Source organism: Microcaecilia unicolor, chromosome 1 (genome assembly GCF_901765095.1).
Source record: "Microcaecilia unicolor chromosome 1, aMicUni1.1, whole genome shotgun sequence".
Classification (NCBI taxonomy): domain Eukaryota; kingdom Metazoa; phylum Chordata; class Amphibia; order Gymnophiona; family Siphonopidae; genus Microcaecilia; species Microcaecilia unicolor.
This window is the reverse complement of record NC_044031.1, coordinates 770,913,547-770,933,214: the sequence shown is the minus strand read 5'-3', so window position 1 is coordinate 770,933,214 and position 19,668 is coordinate 770,913,547. Positions and strand designations below refer to the sequence as shown.

General features: G+C 43.6%; 1 protein-coding gene across 2 annotated transcripts in view; it reads right to left on the bottom strand.

The window, feature by feature from the left end:
* FRMD5 (FERM domain containing 5) overlaps window positions 1–19,668 on the bottom strand; it is a 269,594-nt gene that overhangs the window by 162,292 nt on the left and 87,634 nt on the right. Inside the window, exon 2 of one of the 2 annotated variants that reach the window (XM_030190473.1) lies at window positions 16,833–16,937. The exons of the other annotated variant lie outside the window; for it this stretch is intronic. Within the exon in view, the coding sequence (XP_030046333.1) occupies window positions 16,833–16,937 (105 nt within the window). The remainder of the gene's footprint in view (window positions 1–16,832; window positions 16,938–19,668) is intronic. 2 annotated transcript variants of the gene reach the window in all.

Here is a 19,668-nt window from a genome sequence, read left to right as displayed (position 1 = left end):
CTTGATATAATCTTTCCCGTATCTTGCATAACATCTGCCACTAATACCACTCCCTCCTGTGCCCACTTAATAAATTTCGGGTAAGCATTCCCTGGTTCGAATGCTCCATTTCCTACTAGTGGGAGGAGGTCCGTACATCGTGGGTTCTTATTTAATCTCCTCAATATGTACTGCCATATACATCTCATTGGGTGCAATAAAATATGATGTTTCCATTCCTTTGGTAACATTTTACTCTCAACGTGCATCATATAATAGGGATGATATGGTCTAAACAATGCACACTCAATATTCCATGCCGTATGCTCTTCTGTTTCCATAATCCAATCTGCTAAGTGTCTAGCTAAACAGGCCCAATTATATTGTTTAATGTCAGGCAACCCCAGGCCTCCCTCTGTTCTTTTCCCATAGAGATATTCCAATTTAACTTTAGCCTTTTTCCCACTCCAACAGAACCTAGTCAACATGCCTCGAATCTTCTTTATATCTTTAGTCTGTAAAACTAGTGGCAACTGTCTTAATACATAGAGCCATTTTGGAAAAAGTATCATCGTAAATAAACCCACTCGCCCACTTAAAGTTAAGGGTAGTCCCTCCCATATTGCTAGTTTGTGGCGCGTATATTGCAATAACTTATCAATATTCTGTCTATATAATCTACTCGGATCACTTGTTAGAGTTATGCCTAGGTATTTAAATTCCTTGTTCGCCCATCTCAGTGGGAACCTACCCTTCCATTTCTCCCTTACCTGATTAGTTGTGGGCAATCCCTCTGACTTTTGGAAATTCAATTTAAATCCCGAAAAGGCCCCATATTCTTCAAAAACCTCCATCAACACCGGTAGCGAGCTCTCCGGTCTAGCTAGATGAACCAAAATGTCATCGGCAAACGCCGAGATCTTAAATTCTCTGGTTCCCAAATTTATACCTTCAATCTCAGGGTTATCTATGATTTCCCTGACCAACGGGTCTAGCGTAATAGCAAACAGTAAAGGGGACAGAGGGCATCCCTGTCTGGTACCTCTATTAATTACAAAATTTCGAGAGTACGCTCCATTAACCTGCACTCTCGCCATAGGGTTCTTATATAATATAGAGATTGCTTGTGTAAAGAAGCCTTCAAATCCGTACGCTCTTAATGAAGCGAACAGGAACTCCCACTCTACTCGATCAAACGCCTTTTCGGCGTCGAAGCTGATCAATAGGGAATCTCTACCCCCTCTGCACACATTCTCTATTGATGCCAATATCAGTCTAATATTTTTCCCACTCTGTCTCCCTTGTATAAATCCCACCTGAGGAGTTGCAACTATGCTGGGAAGCACTTTTGCCAATCTCGAGGCCAGAATTTTTGCTAGCAGCTTAGCTTCATAACTAATCAGTGAAATTGGTCTGTATGAGTCTGGTATAGTTGGGTCTCTCTCAGGTTTTGGAAATACCACTATATCCGCAAGTCGCAAAGACTGTGGAAGTTCCCCTGATTCAACTGATCTATTAAAGGCTTTAGTTAAGGGACCTCCTATGTCTTGCATTAATATTTTATAGAATTCAGCCCTATATCCATCTGGCCCCGCAGCTTTATGTAAAGCACTAGCTTTAATTTCTTTAAGGACCTCCTCAGTCTCAATCGGTGTATTTAGCGCCCTTTTCTGTTGTTCTGAGATCTTTGTCTTGTTGATATTCTCTAAATATATGTCAGGGTCTAAATCATCTTCGTCTTTTTTGGCATATAGCCTAGCATAATAATCTTTAAATACTTCTCGTATCTCTGTATCATCATGTACTAGGTTCCCCCTCTGTGTCTTGACCAGCCCTGCCATCAGCTTCCCTGGTTTATTTCCAAATCTATGCAATTGATATCTATAATATTCAACAGATTTACTGGCTCGCTGATGTAGCAGTTCATTTAAATTTACCTGAGTGGCTAACAATTGTTCTCGGATATGATTTGCTGCCCCTTGTCCATATGCCCTCCTCAATTGCACCAACTGTTCCCCCAATCTAATGATCTCCCGATCTCTCTGTTTTTTCTTTCTGACACTGTATGCTATAATCTCTCCTCTTAACACAGCCTTCCCAGCCTCCCAGAACAATATTGGTGTATCAGTATGAGATGCATTGTACAGTGCATATTCCTCCCATTTTCTCCTAATATATGGTCTGAAATCCTGATCATAATACAGATCCAAGGGAAATATCCATCGAAGCTGTCTGCTTTGTGAATTCAGATCTTTAAATTCAATAGATATTGCCGCATGATCCGATATTATCGTAGGATCAATTGCTGCCTCCATGATATCTGCAAAGCTGTCTTCATCTATCAGTATGTAGTCTATTCGTGATTGCGTGTGGTGAGCTCTAGAATAGTGCGTATAATCTTTGGTATTTGGGTTAAGAACCCTCCACACATCAACCACTCCCAGAGCTCCACACATCAAATTGATACCTTTATCCATCTCCCCTCTCGCACCTGCTACATTATGTGATTTGTCCATGGTGGGATCTGCTACTACATTGAAATCACCCCCAATTATCTTCTTCGAAACATTAAATTGCTGCATCTTGCTTATGAGAGTATGGAAGAATTTCTTACTGTACACATTAGGGGCATATATGTTACTAATGAGGTAGGCTGTGTTATTCACCTTGACCTGTGCCAGAATGTATCTCCCTTCAGAATCAATACACAGCTGCCCCACCTCAACCTGGAGTGATTTATGGAACAATATCACTACCCCCGCCTTCTTCCCCACTGCAGGGGTCTCCAATACTGTCCCCACCCACCAGGTTTTGAGCTTAAGATGCTCCTGAGACGATAGATGTGTCTCCTGGAGGAGTGCTATATCTGCTCTTTTCTTTTTGAGACTATGTAATATTTTCTTTCTCTTAATGGGAGATGTGATACCTCCCACATTCCAGGAGTATATCCTTAATCCCATCAGTCTCCCAAATCTCGCTCATGCATCAACCAATATTCCACATCCACATAAGGGCAGTCATGGTGTCCCAGCAGCACCACTCCTACTATTTGTTCAAGCAGCCGCTCATCATTCAACTCACTCATGGTTCTCTTCTGACTCCATGTATCTAATTGAGAATCTGTTAGCCAAGTTCTATATGTCTCCCTATCTCCCATCCCCCCCCCTCCCTCCCTCCCATCTCCCATCCTTCAAGTCCTCCCTCCCTCCCTCCTGTTCAAAGAACTAGTCACTTATTAACACCTGCATTCACCCTGCAGTTATCATTTACCCCTCCAACTCTTCCCATTCCTAACGACCTACTCATTCACAAATTAACAGGTCACTTTTCATATACCAGTCTTTGATCATCTTCTGTTGCAACCACCTTTCAATAGTTCAGCATACTGTGCTGTGTTTCAGTTCTGTGTGGTCTTTCAGCCTTATTTGCATTCCGCCTCTCCATGCTCGTACGACCTTGAAATTCCATATTATATTCCACAGTCCATGTCTATTTCCCCTATTGTCATCTATGTATTGTATCGTCAATAAGATCCCATATATTCAAGCATTGAACATGTCTAATTAAATCTCTGTTTCATCATTCAATGTTCAATCTTTGAGAGATCAAAATGTTTCCCAAGGGTGGTTTTCCATAGCAAAATAGTTTCAATTAAACCTCTGTCCTGTAAAGCTCCAGAAAATGCTTCTGTAATTATATCCTTCCTCTTAGAGGGTCTATTCACCCCCATGTTGTTGAATGTATGCTTTAGCTGCTTCAACTGTGTCAAAAAATTTGGTGACTCCATTGATCGTGAGGCGCAGCTTAGCCGGATATAGGAGCGCAAATTTTATTTTTTTATTGAAAAGGTCCGTACATATAGGTGCGAAGGACTTCCTCCTCGCCTGCACCTGCTGGGAGTAATCCTGAAAACACAGGATCTTCTTATCTTGGTAGGTGAGGGTATTGCCTCCTCTTATCGCTTCCAGAATATGTTGTTTATGTCGAAAGTTCAGAGATTTTAGTATGACTACTCGCGGCCTGTTCTCATGCTGTCTCGGAGGCCCAACTCTATGAGCCCTTTCAATACAAAAACTCTGTAATTTGTCCTCTAAGTGCAATGATTTCGGCAGCCAATCCTCCAAAAAGGTGGGCAGATCTTTATCCATGAGCGATTCTGGAAGCCCAACCAGACGCAGGTTATTTCGCCTGCTCCTATTCTCCATATCATCGATCTTTGTCTCCAGATCCTGTACTCTCCGCTCCAATTTCTTGTTGATCTCTTTCTGCGCCCCTACCGTCTCCTCCATCTCTGAAATCCGCTGTAAACCTTCATCTAGCTCCATATTTATACTATCAATACGCTCATGAGCTTCCTCCGTCCGATCGAGCAATTGCTGAAGTTTTTTGTCCAGCGCAGCTTCGACCGCCGCTGTAACCTCGGCCGTGATTTCGGTCAGCCATGCGGATCCCACCGCAAATTCTCCAGGATCTCGCTGGTCGGCCATCTTGTTTTCTGGCAGTTTCGATTTGTCTCGCTCTCTCCTCACCGATTTCGCTGCCATTCTATGTTTCTCCACTCGATCTCCACTCGCCAATCGCTCTCCCACCGATTATGAGTGAAAATGTGGCGTTTCGCTCCTTGGGTAAGTCAAATTATCTGATTTCCGGGTGAATGTGCGCGGAGCCTAGCTTTCCAGCGTCAGCCCTGCACCATGGCGTCACGTGACCCCTTAGTGTAGTAAATTTAAAACAAATCAGAGAAAATTTTTCTTCACCCAACGCGTGACTTTGATGCCTGGCTTGCCTTCTTCCATGATCCTTCCTCCCCCTCTCTCATCCTTGGTGACTTTAATATTCCCGCTAATGATCCTTCCAACTCTTATATTTCCAAGTTACTCGCTTTAACATCCTCCTTTAATCTCCAACTATGCTCCACCTCCCCCACTCATCAAAATGGTCACTGTCTTTATCTCATCTTCTCCTCCAACTGTTCACCCTTTAGTTTCCTTGCCTCTGATCTTCCCCTCTCTGATCACCATCTTATAACTTTCACACTTAAATCTCCTCCCTCCCAGTCCCGTCCTATCTTATCTAATTTATCTAGGAATCTTCACGATATTGATCCTTCATCTCTATCCTCCCATGTTTCAAACCTCCTCTCTACTGTGGCACCATCCACGTCTGTCAACGAGGCTGTTTCTTCTTACAACAATACTCTAACCTCTGCCTTAGACACTCTTGCACCTTTGATGACCCGCCCTATAAGGCGTACAAAACCCCAACCTTGGCTGACTTCTAATATCTGCTACCTACGTTCCTGTACCCGCTCCGCCGAACGTCTCTGGCGGAAATCTTGGGCACTTGCTGATTTCTTACACTTTAAGTTCATGCTGACCTCCTTCCAATCTGCTCTTTTACGCGCCAAACTGTCACGTCTGAGGCCGTGACCACCCTCAGCCTTACCTTCTTTCTGGGGGTCAGCAGCTCTGCTGGCTTCTGTCTGTGTTTGTCTTGTCTCTAGTCTCTGTGCTGATTGCTTCACTAGACCTCACCTGTGTGGGCTATGCCTCTCTAGGGAGCCAGCATCTAAGATGGCTGCCACCGGCTCTGTGCCAGCTTCCAAGATGGCTCCTGCTTGTCTTTCCTGTGGGCTCACTTCCTATGTGTGTCAAGCCTCTTTTTGGGGTCTGTGTACTTCCTGCTTCTGCCCTACTGCTGGTGACTCATCAGTGAGAGCCTTCATAAGGAAGTGCTGTGCTTGCAGTCAGCGCCTTTGCATGAAGTGTTATGCTCTTAGGCCAGGTCAGGTTAGTAAGTGTCTGCTGCACTACTGCTTAGCCTCTCTCTGGGTTCCAGCCCAGTTTCTTTCTGTGTCTCTGTTGTCCTTCCGTGGGGGGGTCTTCCCTGCCACTGTCTGTCTGTGGACTGCGGGTCCTTTCTGGCTTACCCTGTGTTTGGGGTGAAGCCTCTGTTCCTGGCTTACCCTGTGTTTGGGGTGAAGCCTCTGTTCCAGGCTTTCCCTGTGTTGGGGTGAAGCCTCTGTTCCTGGCTTACCCTGGGTTGGGGTGAAGCCTTTGTCCGGGTTTGTTCTCTGTCTGTATGCGAAGCCTCAGCCTTTGTGGGTTCCCCAGTTAGTGTGTGGAACTGCTGTGGCTTCAGACCCTTGGCCTATTCTTCCTGGTTACTCTGTTTGCTGTGCTGCCTGCCCAAGACCCTTGGCCTGTTATTCCTGGTTTGCTCTCTTTACCCTGAGTCCTGCCTTGCCTGTGTGCCTACCCTGCTTGTATATCCTGTATGTATATCCTGAATCCTGTATCTGTCTAGCTAGTGTGTATTTCCTGGGTGATTATTCCTGTATCCTGTCTCCTCCTAGCTAGAGGGTTTTCCCGGATCCCCGTTCTGCCTAGTGTGTATGCTGCCCTAGTCCTTGCTCCTGCTAGCTTCTGTACGCCTTGTGTTCCTTGGTCTGTCTTCTGGGTCTTGCTAGTGGCTGTGCAGCAGCACACTGTCTGAGTGTAGTTCCTAGTCTAGACTCCCTTGTGTATCCCAGACCCAGGGTGGGTCCTCTGGATCTTCAGTTCCTGCCTTATCCTGCAAGTCCTGCCGGCCGCCTGCACTTCGGAGTTCAACTCCGGAGGAACGGTGGCTAGGTGCAGGTGAAGCTGTTCCTGTCTCATCTGTTCTAGTTGCCTGCCTCGTACTACTTCAGTCCAGAGTTCCAGTACTGCTCTTCTGTGTTTCCAGTCCCGAGGTGGTCTTGCCTGCCGCTGTCGCTCCTCGGCAGTGGCCCAAGGGCTCACGAACTCCAGTCCTGCCTCGAGGACCTGACAGAATGCCAAGGCCCTCGAGAATGCAACACAAACAGGATTATTATATCCAACTGACCAACTCTCTTGGCTCTAACCCTCGACTTCTCTTCACCACATTGAACTCTCTCCTCAAGGTGCCCCCTCCCCCAACTCCCCCTTCATTATTTCCTCAGACCCTTGCTGAATTCTTTCACGACAATGTTCAAAAGATAAACCTTGAATTCTCTACCTCGCCACCTCTCCCTCCACTAGTCTGTTCCCCTCTCTCTCCTTCCCCTCATTCCTTTTCCTCCTTTCCTGAAGTTACTATAGAGGAAACTACACTTCTCCTTTCTTCCTCAAAATGTACCACCTGTTCCTCTGATCCCATTCCCACTCACCTTCTTAATGCCATCTCACCTGCTCTTATTCCTTTTATCTGTCACATTCCACTCCACCTCTCACTTTCCACTGCGACTGTCCCTACTGCCTTTAAACATGCTGTGGTCACACCTCTCCTTAAGAAGCCTTTACTCAACCCTACTTGTCCCTCTAATTACCGACCCATCTCCCTCCTCCCTTTTCTCTCCAAATTACTTGAGCGTGCTGTTCACCACCGCTGCCTTGATTTTCTCTCCTCACATGCTATTCTTGACCCACTACAATCTGGTTTTCGACCTCTCCATTCAACCGAATCTGCGCTTACTAAAGTCTCCAATGACCTATTACTGGCTAAATCCAGAGGTCTCTATTCCATTCTCATTCTTCTTGATCTTTCCACTGCTTTTGACACTGTCGATCACAGCATACTCCTCGATACCCTGTCCTCACTTGGATTCCAGGGCTCTGTCCTTTCCTGGTTCTCTTCCTACCTCTCCCTCCGCACCTTCAGTGTTCACTCTGGTGGATCCTCTTCTACTTCTATCCCTCTGTCTGTCAGCGTACCTCAGGGTTCTGTTCTTGGTCCCCTCCTCTTTTCTATCTACACTTCTTCCCTTGGTTCATTAATCTCATCCCATGGCTTTTCCTACCATCTCTATGCTGATGACTCCCAAATCTACCTTTCTACCCCTGATACCTTGCATCCAAACCAAAATTTCAGCGTGCTTGTCTGACATTGCTGTCTGGATGTCTCAACGCCACCTGAAATTAAACATGACCAAAACCGAGCTTCTCATTTTTCCCCCCAAACCCACCTCCCCACTCCCCCCGTTTTCTATTTCTGTTGATGGCTCTCTCATTCTCCCTGTCTCCTCAGCTCGAAACCTTGGGGTCATCTTTGACTCTTCTCTCTCCTTCTCTGCTCATATCCAGCAGATCGCCAAGACCTGTCGTTTCTTTCTTTACAACATCCGTATAATCTGCCCCTTTCTTTCCGAGCACTCTACCAAAACCCTCATCCACACCCTTATCACCTCTCGTTTAGACTACTGCAATCTGCTTCTTGCTGGCCTCCCACTTAGTCACCTCTCCCCCCTCCAATTGGTTCAAAACTCTGCTGCCCGTCTCGTCTTCCGCCAGGGCCGCTTTACTCATACTACCCCTCTCCTCAAGTCGCTTCACTGGCTCCCTATCCGTTTTCGTATCCTGTTCAAACTTCTTCTACTAACCTATAAATGTACTCACTCTGCTGCTCCCCAGTATCTCTCCACACTCGTCCTTCCCTACACCCCTTCCCGTGCACTCCGCTCCATGGATAAATCTTCTTATCTGTTCCCTTCTCCACTACTGCCAACTCCAGACTTCGCACCTTCTGTCTCGCTACACCCTACACCTGGAATAAACTTCCTGAGCCCCTACGTCTTGCCCCATCCTTGGCCACCTTTAAATCTAGACTGAAAGCCCACCTCTTTAACATTGCTTTTGACTTGTAACCACTTGTAACCACTCGCCTCCACCTACCCTCCTCTCCTCCTTCCTGTACACATTAATTGATTTGATTACTTTATTTTTTGTCTTACATTGTAAGCTCTTTGAGCAGGGACTGTCTTTCTTCTATATTTGTGCAGTGCTGCGTACGCATTGTAGCGCTACAGAAATGCTAAATAGTAGTGGTAGTAATTAAACTCTGGAATTCGTTGCCGGAGAACGTGGTGAAGGCAGTTAGCTTGGCAGAGTTTTGAAAAGGGGTTAGACGGTTTCCTAAAGGACAAGTCCATAAACCGCTTGGGAAAAATCCACAATTCCAGGAATAACATGTATAGAATGTTTGTACGTTTGGGAAGTTTGCCAGGTGCCCTTGGCCTGGATTGGCCGCTGTCGTGGACAGGATGCTGGGCTCGATGGACCCTTGGTCTTTTCCCAGTGTGGCATTACTTAAGTACTTATGACTTGGGGAAAATTCACTGCTATTTCTGGATAAGCAGTATAAAATGTATTGAACTTTTTCAGGATCTTGCCAGGTACTTGTGACCTGGATTGACCACTATTGGAAACAGGATTGCTGGGCTTGATAGTCCTTTGGTCTGTCCTAGTGTGGCAATACCTATGTACTTATGTTTGTGATGTATTTTAGTACTGTGTATGTAACGCAGGAGTGTACAGAATAGACCTTTGAAATAAATAAATGTAAGAATAATGGCTTAAATTGGACATAAGCAGCAACTGTAAGCCAAAGTAAACCATTTAGGGAGAATGTTAGTCAGACTAGGTAGATCATAGAAATGTAGGGGAACTTTATAAAGCATGTTTTACATACATAAAATGGATAATATAAATTGTGCAGGAAAGTACAGGTAAGTAAATATGCAACACTTCTGTCTTTCTTTCTCAAGCTGTTAATTCAGGTTCAACCCAGAGACTACTCAGTGCAACCACAAGAGAGGTCTGGCTCCTTAACAGGTCAACAATTCAGTATCAAAAAGGTTTTCGAAGCAGTTTCTAGTACCGTATAAAGAATCCTGCCCTACTTTGCAGGTTAAGCTTCAAACTTCTTGGCTGCCCTTAGCAGTCCCAGGATCCAAACTGAAGGTTCCCTTCATCTTAACTCTGGGTCTCCTTGACTCTTTCTAATCCCAGGCTTTTTATACTGCCCTCCTGTGGGTTCTCTGACTCCTTAAATGGCCTGATGAGATCAGAAACGTCTAGCCACATGCCTGGGGCTACCCTACAGCTACGTCTATCCCCAGCACAGATCAGGTCTGCTAGCACCTGCTGCTTGTGCTCTACATGAGTACCCTCCTCCCACTGACTGGGTCCCAACTGCCTCTGGGCAAGTCTCCCACTCTCAAACTATCCCCAGTGATTTCTAGGTTACTGGGGCCACACTCCCAGAGGTCCCACAGTTCCTAGGAAGCACTCATAGACCCAACACACAAACCATCAGGATTCTTAGTCAGTCCAGACAAGCAGCGGCAATAAACTAAAAATGTTTCTTGTCATGAAAAAAAAAATAGAACAGTGAATAGAAAAGGTGCAATCAGCAAACAATAACAGATAACTAAATGTGGATCAATTATAAAACTTTCTAAAAACTTGTTTACTATCTAAATAGTACCTGGGGAGATCAGGACATATAGTTGCTCATAGGTTATCAAAATTAATATTCACAGGGCCTCAGCAAAGAAATCCCTCTCTGTTTTTCCCCTGGCTAAGACTGGAGCAAACGCCAGTACACCCTAGATGAATTGAGCTCCTGTGCCAATCAGAGCCCAGAACAACAACTTTTAAAAGCAGCTGGCCACATCACTGCAGGTTACCTCTTATCTGTGTTAAATAAAGAATGAACAGCCAGTTCTCTGTAACAGCTTTAAACATAAACATACACCACCTGCAGCCAAACTGGAGAAATACACTTCAAGAAATAATACCATTTTACAGGCTGAAAAACCCACTTTTTTGTCCTATAAACTACCTCACACCTACATTCCTGACCTCCTGAGGTCTCAATCTGCATTACTGCTGCCAAGGGAGCCCCCACGTCAGTGGGAATTTGGGACCTCCACTGACATCAAGTTCTTTCATTGCCACATAATGCTCAGCTCAACTCCATTGCACAACCTTAATGTGCCTGGGATGGATACACAGATAGGAATACGTACATACCCCCAACAACAGGAACTATGATGCATGCACGCACTCTTTAGAACTAAGCCCAGAAATGGAGTAAAAATAGTTAGATCAGTAAAACAGACTACGTCAGGCATGGAAATTCTTTTAAAACAAATAGGAGGAAATATTTTTTCGCTCAAGAAATAGTTAAGCAGTGGATCTTGTTGCTGGAGGATGTGGTAACAGTGGTTAGTGTATCAGGGTTTAAAAAAAGGTTTGGACAACTTACTGGAGGAAAAGTCCATAGTCTGTTACTGAGACATAGGGAAGCCACTGCTTGCCCTGGGATTGGTACCATGGAATGGTGCTACTAATTGAGTTTCTGTCAGGTACTTGTGACCTGGATTGGCCACTGTTGAAAACAGGATACTAGGCTGGATGGACCACTGGTCTGACTCAGTATGTCTATTTGTACGTCATGTGGAAAGCAACATACTAGATTGCTTTGTATTTCTTCTTGCAAAGATACCAAACTGTAACCCCTGTTTGAATCATGTCACCTTTGAAAAGTGGAAAAGCCAATTGTCTTTCTAAAGACTTACCTCACAGAGTTTAGTGCAACTATTTTGTTTTGCTCTTAAGAAGAAGTTTTGAAGAAAGTTGTAAAAATGTTTTGTTGATATTATGCTCGTCTTTGGCCTCTGTGGGTGGATATATTTAGGGAGAGATAAATCACAATGCTGCAGCATTAATTTTTTCAATTGGCAACTGGCCAAGATGTTTTTGGAATTTTAATGATATAGGAAGTTACAACAACTTATTAGATTGTATACAAATTTGTCCACAAGTAATACCAACACTGTTACATAATAGACAAAAGGAACGGACATCGCAAACTTATAGGAATAAGCAAAACTATAATCGTATTTTAGTACAGGTTCCTGAGACAGAGAGTGAAGATTATTTTTTAGATTATGAGGTCACAGAATGTTCATACTTCAATGCTAGATCGATTTGTGGGAAAGTATAGGTTGTTAGGGATTTTACAGCGGATAATGGTCCAGGACAGGTTTTTATTTCTGAGACTTGGATTCAGGATGTTAATTAGAACATAAGAGTAGCCATACTTGGTCAGACCAATGGTACATTTGGCCCAGTATCCTGTTTTCAACAGTGACCAAGCCAGGTTACAAGTAGCTGGCAGAAACCCAAATCGTGACAACCCAAAGAGTAACAAGATTCCGGAATCATAATGAATAGCAAGATTGCATGAAGAATCTCAAAGAATAGCAAGATTCTGCAACCCTACAGAATAGCAACATTCCATACTACAAATCCCAGGGCAAGCAGTTGTGTCCCATGTCTGTCTCAATAGCAGACTATGGACTCTTCCTCCAGGAATTTGTCCAAACTTTTTAAAACCCAGATACGCTAACCGCTGTTACTACATCCTCCGGCAAAGAGTTCCAGAGCTTAAACTATTCGTTGAGTGAAAAAATATTTCCCCCTATTTGTTTTAAAAATATTTCCATGTAACTTCCTCGAGTGTCCCCTAGTCTTTGTACTTTTGGAACGAGTAAAAAAATCGATTTACTTCTACTCATTCTACACCACTCAGGATTTTGTAGACCTCAATCATATCTCCCCTCACCAGTCTCTTTTCCAAGCTGAAGACCCTAACCTCTTTAGTCTTTCCTCATATGGGAGGAGTTCCACCCCCTTTATCATTTTGGTTGTTCTTCTTTGAACCTTTTCTAATTCCGCTATATCTTTTTTGAGATATGGCGACCAGAACCGAACATAATACTCAAGGTGCAGATGCATCATGGATAGATACAAAGGCATTATAGTATTTTTGATCTTATTCACCATCCCTTTCCTAATGATTTCTAGTATCCTGTTTGCTTTTTTTGTGCCACCGCGCATTGAGCAGAAGATTTCTATGACGACACCTAGATCTTTTTCTTGACTGCTGACCCCCAAGGTGGACCCTATCATCAGGTAACTATGATTTGGATTATTCTTTCCAATGTGCATCACCTTGCATTTTGTCCACATTAAATTTCATCTGCCATTTGGATGCCCAGTCTTCCGTTTCCTAAGGTCTTCCTGCAATATTTCATAGTCCGCATGTGAAATCTCTTTGTGTTCAAATGGATACAAAGTTATTAATTGCCCTAGGAATGGTAGAAAAGGAGGTGAACTGGAATTATTAGTGTAAGTATACTGTGATGAATATTTGGAAATAATGTTATGTCAACTTTTAAATTGTACTAAGAAAGATACTTTAGGTTTAGTTTTACTATACAAACCCCTTAAAAGCTGGTTGACATCTCAGCAGAAACATTTTGAATTACTATCTTTATACTCTATCCAGTTTACAAATTTGGTGATATTAGGTGATTTAAATTTGCATTTGGAGAACAATAATGTTCCTTATGTAAAGCAATGTAAGCAATTTCTAATATCACTAAATTTTATTTTAGATCCAGATATATCTACTCACATTCAGGGTCATAAGTCAGATTTTGTGGCTTATTATGTTGACTCAAAAGCTATCTCTTTGGATCATCAGCTGGACGCTTTAATATGGTCTGATCACTTTTTTCCTTTCATTTTATTTGAAAATTTTCAATCTTAAAAAAATAAAATAAAAATTAAAGAATAATAATTGGTTAAGTTACAATGGCAAAAAATTGAATGTATCACAATTTTGGCAAAAAGTAGCTTACAGTTTAAAGAAGGAACATTCAGTTGAATCTTCTAAAGCCTGAGATGATACAATCTGTCCATTATTGGAGGAAATGGCCCCTTTTAGAAAGAAAAAGCAACATACTCTTGATAATTTTTGGCATAATGAACAGAATGAGAATGGAGGAAAAGCAAGAATAGTCAAATATATATGACTAGTAAAAAAGGCCCGTTTCTGACACAAATGAAACGGGCGCTAGCAAGGTTTTCCTTGGAGTGTGTATGTTTGAGAGAGTGTGTGTGCAAGTGACTGTGTGAGAGAGAGAGAGAGTGAATGTGTGAGTGTATGTGTGTGACAGAGAGAGATTGAGACTGGGTGCGAGTGTGTCTTTGAGAGAGAGAGAGTGTGTGTGTGTGAGAATGAGAGTGTGTGCCAGGGGCCCCCCCTCCCTCCCTTCGAGTGCCAGGGTCATCCCCTCCCTCCCCCGAGTTCAAGAGTCCCCCCCTCCCTCCGAGTTCGAGGTTCCCCCCTCCCTCCCTCTGAAGTTCAAGGTCCCTCCCTCCCTCCGAGTTTCAGGGTCCCCCCTCCCTCTCTCTTCCCCATCCCAATTCAGCATCTCCCTTCTGTCACCCTACTCCCACCATGTCTACTATCTACCCTTCTCTCCCTGAGCAAGCATATTTCCTTTCTTTCCTATCCTCTATCCAGCATCTCCCCCTTGACCAGTGGCATAGCAAGGGCGGGGCGGTGGGGGCGGTCCGCCCCGGGTGCACGCCGCTGGGGGGGTGTCGGCTCCACTGGTTCCCTGCTCCCTGCCCCAGAACAGGGCAGAGGGAGCAGAGAACCAGCGGAACTGACACCCCCCAGCAGCATGCACACGGCAGGCAAGAATGCACTCTGGGGGGGGGGGGGGCTTGGGTGATGCGCCGAGGGGGGGGGAGTTGATGCGCCGAGAGGGGAGGGGTCATGCTGCACCTCCTCCCAGGTGTTTCGGGAGGGCGGCTGTTGAGCGCGTCAGTGGAAACAGGCAGGCTCAAGCCTTTTTTTTTTGTGTTACTGTCAAGTTGTATGGCAGTTTGGGGGGGGGGGGGGTTGGATCAACTATGAGGCATGTTTTTTTTTTTACCCTGGGTTCTGATGTTGACGTCACAATGTGTTTGCTGACGTCAGCCTGTGCTACAGAGCCTAGCGGACCAACTCCAAAGTCATGAACACAGGCAGCAAGACGCATAGAACGTTGGAGGTGAGAATTATTATATAGGATGACTTGGAGAAATGAGATCAAGAAATGCAAATGGATGATTTCACAGGCTAAAAAGGATTTATATGATCAAGACATTCAAAGATCTAACTCTTTTTAAGATCTTTGCAAGCTAAGTTTTTTTGAGACTAAGGTATATAAGATTTAAAAAAAATCATTTTCTGAGGTTAAGATAGATGTATTGATCCCTGGTTTATAGGATTTTAATTGCCATCCTGCAGATAGAACATGAGGTAGTTTGAGGTTACTTTTCAGCTGATCAAAAAAATTGTGGTTAGACTATCAAGAAAACCTTGTATCTTGGACAAATGACCCTCATATCTGTTATCAGAGGTACCTGAGGAAATTATAATATGGCTGACTAAGCATGTGAATCAAATTTCTCATTAATCTCATCCACAGCGGATTGAATTTTGTTCAGACTGCGTGATATTTCTTGCACCCAGTTGACGGGCTGCAACATGTTCATTGCCTCTGTCACTTGGCGTCCGCCATCTTAGGCACGCTTACTCTGGGAAGGTCTTTCAGGCCTCTCTGGTTCCTTGTGGGCATTCCTTCACCTTGAGCTACTGCTCACCTATCAGCACCCAAGCTGCTTGCAAAGTCAGAGTTACAAACTGGTGAATGAAATAGACAGTAAGGACCCAGGGAAATAGCAGCTATGTGCAGATTTTCAGAGGAGCTCCTGTCCCTGCTGCTGCTGCTTAGGAGGCAGGCATCACGTGACCCCCCCCCCCCCACCCCCCCAAAGAAGTTGTTTTAATCAGATAAGTAACAGCTCTTTCTATCTTTGAAACAGCAAATTAAAAAGATAATTCAGCCAGTCTGGTGCAATGATAGTGGCATCTAAGCTCTCCATTGGAATAACTGAGCACTAAACACAAGATATGGTGTTTGATTTATTTTTTTATTTGTTGCATTTGTATCCCACATTTTCCCACCCATTTGCAGGCTCAATGTGGCTTACAATGTATCGTAATGGTGATCACCAATTCCAGATCAACAAATACAGAGTGGTATTGTAGTAAAATTCGTACATGACAAAAGTAAATTAAACAGTCAAGTGTTACAGATTTTTTTTCTGGAATTAAGAAATCAAGTGGTATTGCGTTCAAGTTCAGTAATTGACAAAGTAGGTGAAGTAGTCAAGTACTGAAAGTTCATTTTGTCTATTTCTAGTATCGGTTTCGTTGTCTGGTATTTAGGATGGATCAATTGTGGTATGCCTTTCTGAACAGGTTGGTTTTTAGTAATTTCCGAAAGTTTGTTAGGTCATGCATTGATTTTATGGCAATTGGTAGTGCATTCCATAATTGCGTGCATATGTATGAGAAGCTGGATGAATACGTTGATTTATATTTTAGTCCCCTGCAGCTAGGGTAGTGGAGGTTCAGGAATGTTCGTGCTGACCTTTTTGTGTTCCTGGTTGGTAAGTCTATGAGGCCTGTCATGTAGACTGGAGCTTCGACGTGAATAATTTTGTGTACCAGGGTGCAGATTTTGAACGCAATACGTTCTTTAATTGGGAGCCAGTGTAATTTTTCTCTTAAGGGTTTGACGCTTTCGTATTTTGTTTTTCCAAAAATGAGTCTGGCTGCTGTGTTTTGTGCAGTTTGGAGTTTCTTAAGGATTTGTTCTTTGCATCCGGCATAGATTGCATTACAGTAATCTAGGTGGCTTAGTACAATTGATTGTACCAGGCTGCGGAATGTTGCCCTTGGGAAGAAAGGTTTTACTCTTTTGAGTTTCCACATTGAATGGAACATTTTCTTTGTTGTGTTTTTCGCTTGGATTTCTAGAGTGAGATTTCAGTCAAGTGTGACTCTGAGGATTTTCACGGTTTCTGAAACAGGAAGAGTGTACTCTGGGGTATTTATGGTGGTGGGGTTGTACGTGTTGTATTGTGATGAGAGGATGAGGCATTGTGTTTTTTCTGTGTTGAGTTTTAATTGAAATGCATCCGCCCATGAATTGATGATTTGGAGACTGTTTGAAGACTATTTGAGCTGCCGTTGATAACATAAATATTTAAACCGTTGGAGGGGACCGTGTATTGGAAATTCCCCAAAAATCTTTTGTTGAATCTATCAGCACCTCTTCCCCATCCCAGTTCACTCACAGCAGTCCTGGAAACACTCACTCGCTGCTTGTCAGGATCCACAAAGCGAAGTCCAAAGTAATCCTTCTCCAGCAGATTCAGGTGATGGCAAAGCAGGTCAAACAGATACTGCCCCTTGGCATCTCTCTGCAAGATCAAAGAAACTAGTAAAGCAGCAGAAGACACAGAATACATCCACTTTCTCAGTACAGAACTCAAAAGTCTACATGAGATGAGGACACTGCCCTTGAAAAATACAGCATCATAGGGGTTAGGCTCCCAACATTTTCCTTCTCTCCCTCTCCCGTGTGTTGTTCAGTTTCTTATGCTCCCTTCCCCTGGGCAGCGACATGACACAGAATTTACAGAAGACGCATCACAGCCAGCTGGTACAGGACCTCGAGCATCTGCCCATGCTAGGCCTGCTGGCTCCTGTTGTTTCGCCTTATACCTATAATTCCTTATCAGACAGGCTGCCAGATGCAAGGCTAAACTTTCAGACACTTATTCCCTGGATAAAAAAATCTGGACTACAGATCACAGGAAGAGATACACCATTAGCCAATCAAAAATTTATCATAGAAGCCTATTTATTACAAATAGGAAAATAGACATCTAATTACTGTTTTGCCATTCATAAGTAATATATATACAAAAAAAGCCATTTTCTTTCCTTGTTCCTGCGGGAGGAATTACCAGCCTGGAGCAAAAGTGCTATGTAGTGCTAGCAAGATTCTTGTTTCTCTAGTAACAAACCATTCCTTTTATATGTTTATCTGTGTGTACGTGACCATATCACATGACTCTGTTACTATAACATATGACTTTGTGGTATCATGTCCCAGTTAACATAACTTCCACCAACCAGCCTACCAAACTCTTGTTTATAGTTTTCCTCCATGGTCACTGGTTGGCTTCACAGCATGATCACTGCATGAACGTTGCTTTTCCACTCACCTGCTCCACATCTGCTTCCCCCCTGCATAAACATGTGTACATGTCATTTTGCATATTCAGCTCATTCCGTTCTAACCACCTGGATTGCTCCACCTCCTTACACACCATACCCTAGAGATTTTCTTCAGACCATCCCTTTGTCTTGTTTGCTATTAACCACTTATCTCTCCAGCATATGATTGCCTGCAGCTGGCCAGACTGCTGACACCATGGGAACTTAATTAAGCCATCTATTTTTAATCAATACTTCAGATCCTTAGACCTGGTCAAGCTGGACCTTACAGGGCATAAACTACAGTACATTTCTACACTATTCCCTCTGAAACAGGAAGTTTCTGGAGGAGGCGGGAACATACACACATGCTCAAGGCCCCATATGGCCTACTGTGATATGCCTTTCGTAAATGCTAAATATCGCCTTGCAGCCCCAGGGGAAGGGAGGAAAGAAACTGAACACCTCACGGGTAGAAGACAGTAGAGAGAGGCTGGAGACTACAGACGGGCTGGGGACAAGGGAAATAGGGAAGGAAAGAAATGCTGGACACCACTGTGAGGGGGAGTTGAGAGATAGGGAAGGACAGGGATGCTGGATTATGGAAGGGAAGGAGACAGACTGGTGAGTGATAATGTTTTAAATTCTCCATGCTGCTATGATGCTAACATACATCCTACAACACAAGATGCAAAGAACAAATAGACACGAACACATTCTGGCAACTGATATAAAATAACGAATGGACAGCACAAACAGACTTCGCATACTACTTCACAGAATGGGATAAAAGATGCAAAAGCATACTAGATGAAATAGCACCCATACGAACAAGAACACGTAAGCATAACTCGATACCATGGTTCAATGATGAACTGAAAAAGCTAAAAACACAATCCAGGAAATTCGAACGAGCATGGAATAAAACAAAAGATGAACACACACTCAACGCATGGAAACAAATCCAAAGAAAATACAAATATGCAATAAGTCCAAAAGATCGTACTATAAAACTAAAGTAGGGACAGATTACAAAGACATGAAGAAACTATATCATCTCGTGAACAAACTCCTAGACACCAATTTGGTCACCACAACAAATACAGACATCCCATCTGCAGATAAACTTGCCAACCTATGCAACACGTTACCTCAGGACAACACTGACATTGAAAACTTCCTCAATGAGTTGGACCCAACCATCGGAGAACACCCGGCTGACCGAACCTGGCTAAACTTCGCCCTCCTTACCGTCGAAACAGTTACCCAAGCAATTAGCAGGTTCTCCAATACTCACTGTAAATCAGATACCTGTCCCAGCTACCTAATGAAATCCGTCCCTGACCGCTTCATAGCAGACCTCACATCCCACCTAAACTACATACTTCAGCATGGTCTGTTCCCGAAGGAAAATGGCAATATACTACTTCAGCCGATACCAAAAGATACCAAGAAAAAAAATCAAATGAAATCACCAATTACCGACCAGTACCATCTATCCCATTAGCAGTTAACTGATAGAAAGCATGGTATCCAAACAACTCACAAAATATATAAACAAACACTCAATATTACACGAATCACAGTCCGGTTTTCGCCCCCTCCACAGCACGGAAACAGTACTACTCACTCTCCTAGCCAAGTTCAAGCAGGAAATAGCAATGGGCAAAAAGATCCTTCTCCTCCAATTCGACATGTCTAGTGCACTCGACATGGTAAACCACAATATACTAATAAGGCTACTAGACAAGTTCGGGATTGGTGGAAATATAATTAGCTGGTTCAAGGGTTTCCTAATCACAAGAACATATCAAGTATTATCGAACTCAAACACACCACCAGCCGTGGAACACAGACTGTGGAGTACTACAAGGATCACCACTATCACCAATCCTCTTCAACCTAATGATGACCCCACTAGCCAAGAAC